Genomic DNA, 2089 nt, shown 5'->3' on the forward strand with positions numbered 1-2089 from the left:
TTGATATTTTTACACAAGTCTGAATACTGCGCAGTGAATTTGCGTAGTATATGGCGAAATTAGCTCAGTTTTGTTTCAGTTTTTGTGAAGTTAACATCAAACCAAAAAAGGAAACAACGCATTTATTTTAATTATGAGTGATGACAAACAGTTTTGGACCGAGTTCCTTGAACTTTATAAAAAATCACCTTCATTATGGCGAATAAAAAGCAAAGAATATAGCAACAGAATAATGAAAGCTGAAGCATACGAAAAATTAGTTTTAAAATTAAAAGAAAAATATCCCGACGCAAACAGAGATATGGTGGTTAAAAAAATTAATACATATAGGACAACATACCGAAAAGAATTCAAGAAAGTGCAAAGAAGCGAAAAGTCTGGAGCTGGATTTGAGGATATTTATGAGCCAACATTATGGTTCTATAATATTCTAAATTTTCTGGAGGATCAAGAGGAAAGTACACATAGCACATGTTCAATGGAATATGATAGTTTAGAAGAGGTAAAAATAAGTAGTTTCTATAATCTATAGACATATATAAATATTCGCATAAATATGTAAAACTTATTTTTTTAAATTATAGACTTCACCAAAAACATCAACAACACAACATAGACTAAAAAAACGTAAAATTACCGAGGAAGATAATTTAATTAAAATAGCGTGCGAACACCTGAAATCACAAAATAACAGTAACCAACAAAACAACAATGACCCAGATGATGTGGTTGCCAAATCTTGGGGTGCGCAATTAAAAGAGATGGAGCCTCAACAAAAAATATTGGCGCGTAAATTAATTTCGGATGTTTTGTTTCAAGGATGTGTTGGAAATTTGAATAATTCGCACATACAGGAATTATTCAACATTTTTCAATCCAGACCAACAACAGCAATTTCTTACGTATCCACTCCATCGCCAGTAGAGCTTGTAAATGATCCATATGACCCAACAACATATAACTCACAGGAATCAATACAGGGATTCTACGCGAATTTTCAATAAAAATTTTTTTATAGTACTGAAATTAAGGTGAATTATTTATGTTTTGTCATTACCAAATACTGAAATTAAAGTGAATTTTTTATGTGATATTATTACCAAATACTAGAGCAAAATAAATAAAAAAAGAATTATTTGTTTTTTGTAAATCCAGTCGTTTATATTATATAATTCTGGTGTTTGGTTAAAAATTATTTTTAATTGACATTGACATTTTTGTTTGTGAGTTTTTCATATATACTGTTTTGCCATGAAACAGATCCTTCAGAATTAAAATATTTACAAAATTGGCTTCTTATATCTTTTGCATTAGTTGCATGATTTCTTATAACAGTACGATTTACTGGTGCTAGGACTTCTGTTTCTGTTGTACCTGCAAGATTACTGTTGGCGTATACTTGGTCATTTTTTTTTCTTAAAAAATTATGTAAGTGGCAACAAGTGAGGACTATGATTGTTGTTTTATCGGGTGACAAATTAATAGTTTTTAACAAAATTCTGAATCTTGATGAAAGAATTCCAAATGTATTTTTTTTTTGTAATTGAATATTATTTCATCTTTTATCATCGAAGTATGGCTGAACGGCTTCATTATATTTTCAGTTAAAGGGAACGCGTCATCTGCGACAAAAACATAGGGTAATGCAGTATCGCAACCTGGAGGACACTCTTTAGACGGTATTTTGAGCTCGTTGTTCTTCAAACTCTTAAAAAAAAGGGAATCACTAAAAATTCCAGCACCTGAAGCGCGTCCGTTTTTGCCAACATCTACCATTAAAAACTCGTAATTTGCATTTACAACAGCCATTAAAACTATTGAAAAGAATTTTTTATAATTGAAGTAGAAAGATCCTGTTCCAGGGGGTTTTGTAATAGCAACATGTTTGCCATCCATCGCCCCGATACAGTTAGGAAAATTCCATCGTTGGTAAAATGCATTAGCTTCCTTTTTCCAATCTTCTTCACTTGATGGCAACTGCAAAAATGACAAACGATAATTATATTTAGGTGTCAACACGTGAAGTCTTCTGATTAATCACCGCAATGTTGGTTTTCAGGACATCAATTATGGCTTCACAAGTTTCGAA

The 2089-nt window shown here is 31.5% G+C and overlaps 1 protein-coding gene across 1 annotated transcript; it reads left to right on the forward strand.

The window, feature by feature from the left end:
• Nucleotides 1-471: 471 nt before the first annotated feature.
• On the forward strand, nucleotides 472-1053 carry LOC126765373 (uncharacterized). Its single transcript, XM_050483102.1, has 2 exons — nucleotides 472-502; nucleotides 585-1053. The coding sequence occupies exons 1-2, from the start codon at nucleotides 479-481 to the stop codon at nucleotides 1002-1004; spliced, it is 444 nt and encodes a 147-aa protein (XP_050339059.1). The 5' UTR covers nucleotides 472-478; the 3' UTR covers nucleotides 1005-1053.
• The last annotated feature ends 1036 nt before the right edge of the window (nucleotides 1054-2089 follow it).

This window comes from Bactrocera neohumeralis, unplaced genomic scaffold (assembly GCF_024586455.1).
Source record: "Bactrocera neohumeralis isolate Rockhampton unplaced genomic scaffold, APGP_CSIRO_Bneo_wtdbg2-racon-allhic-juicebox.fasta_v2 cluster10, whole genome shotgun sequence".
Taxonomy (NCBI): Eukaryota; Metazoa; Arthropoda; class Insecta; order Diptera; family Tephritidae; genus Bactrocera; species Bactrocera neohumeralis.

Coding starts and splice junctions, on each gene's coding strand:
- LOC126765373 (XM_050483102.1), top strand. CDS start 479: ATGGAATATGATAGTTTAGAAGAG. Junction 503..584: donor AATATGATAGTTTAGAAGAG/GTAAAAATAAGT, acceptor TTTAAATTATAG/ACTTCACCAAAAACATCAAC.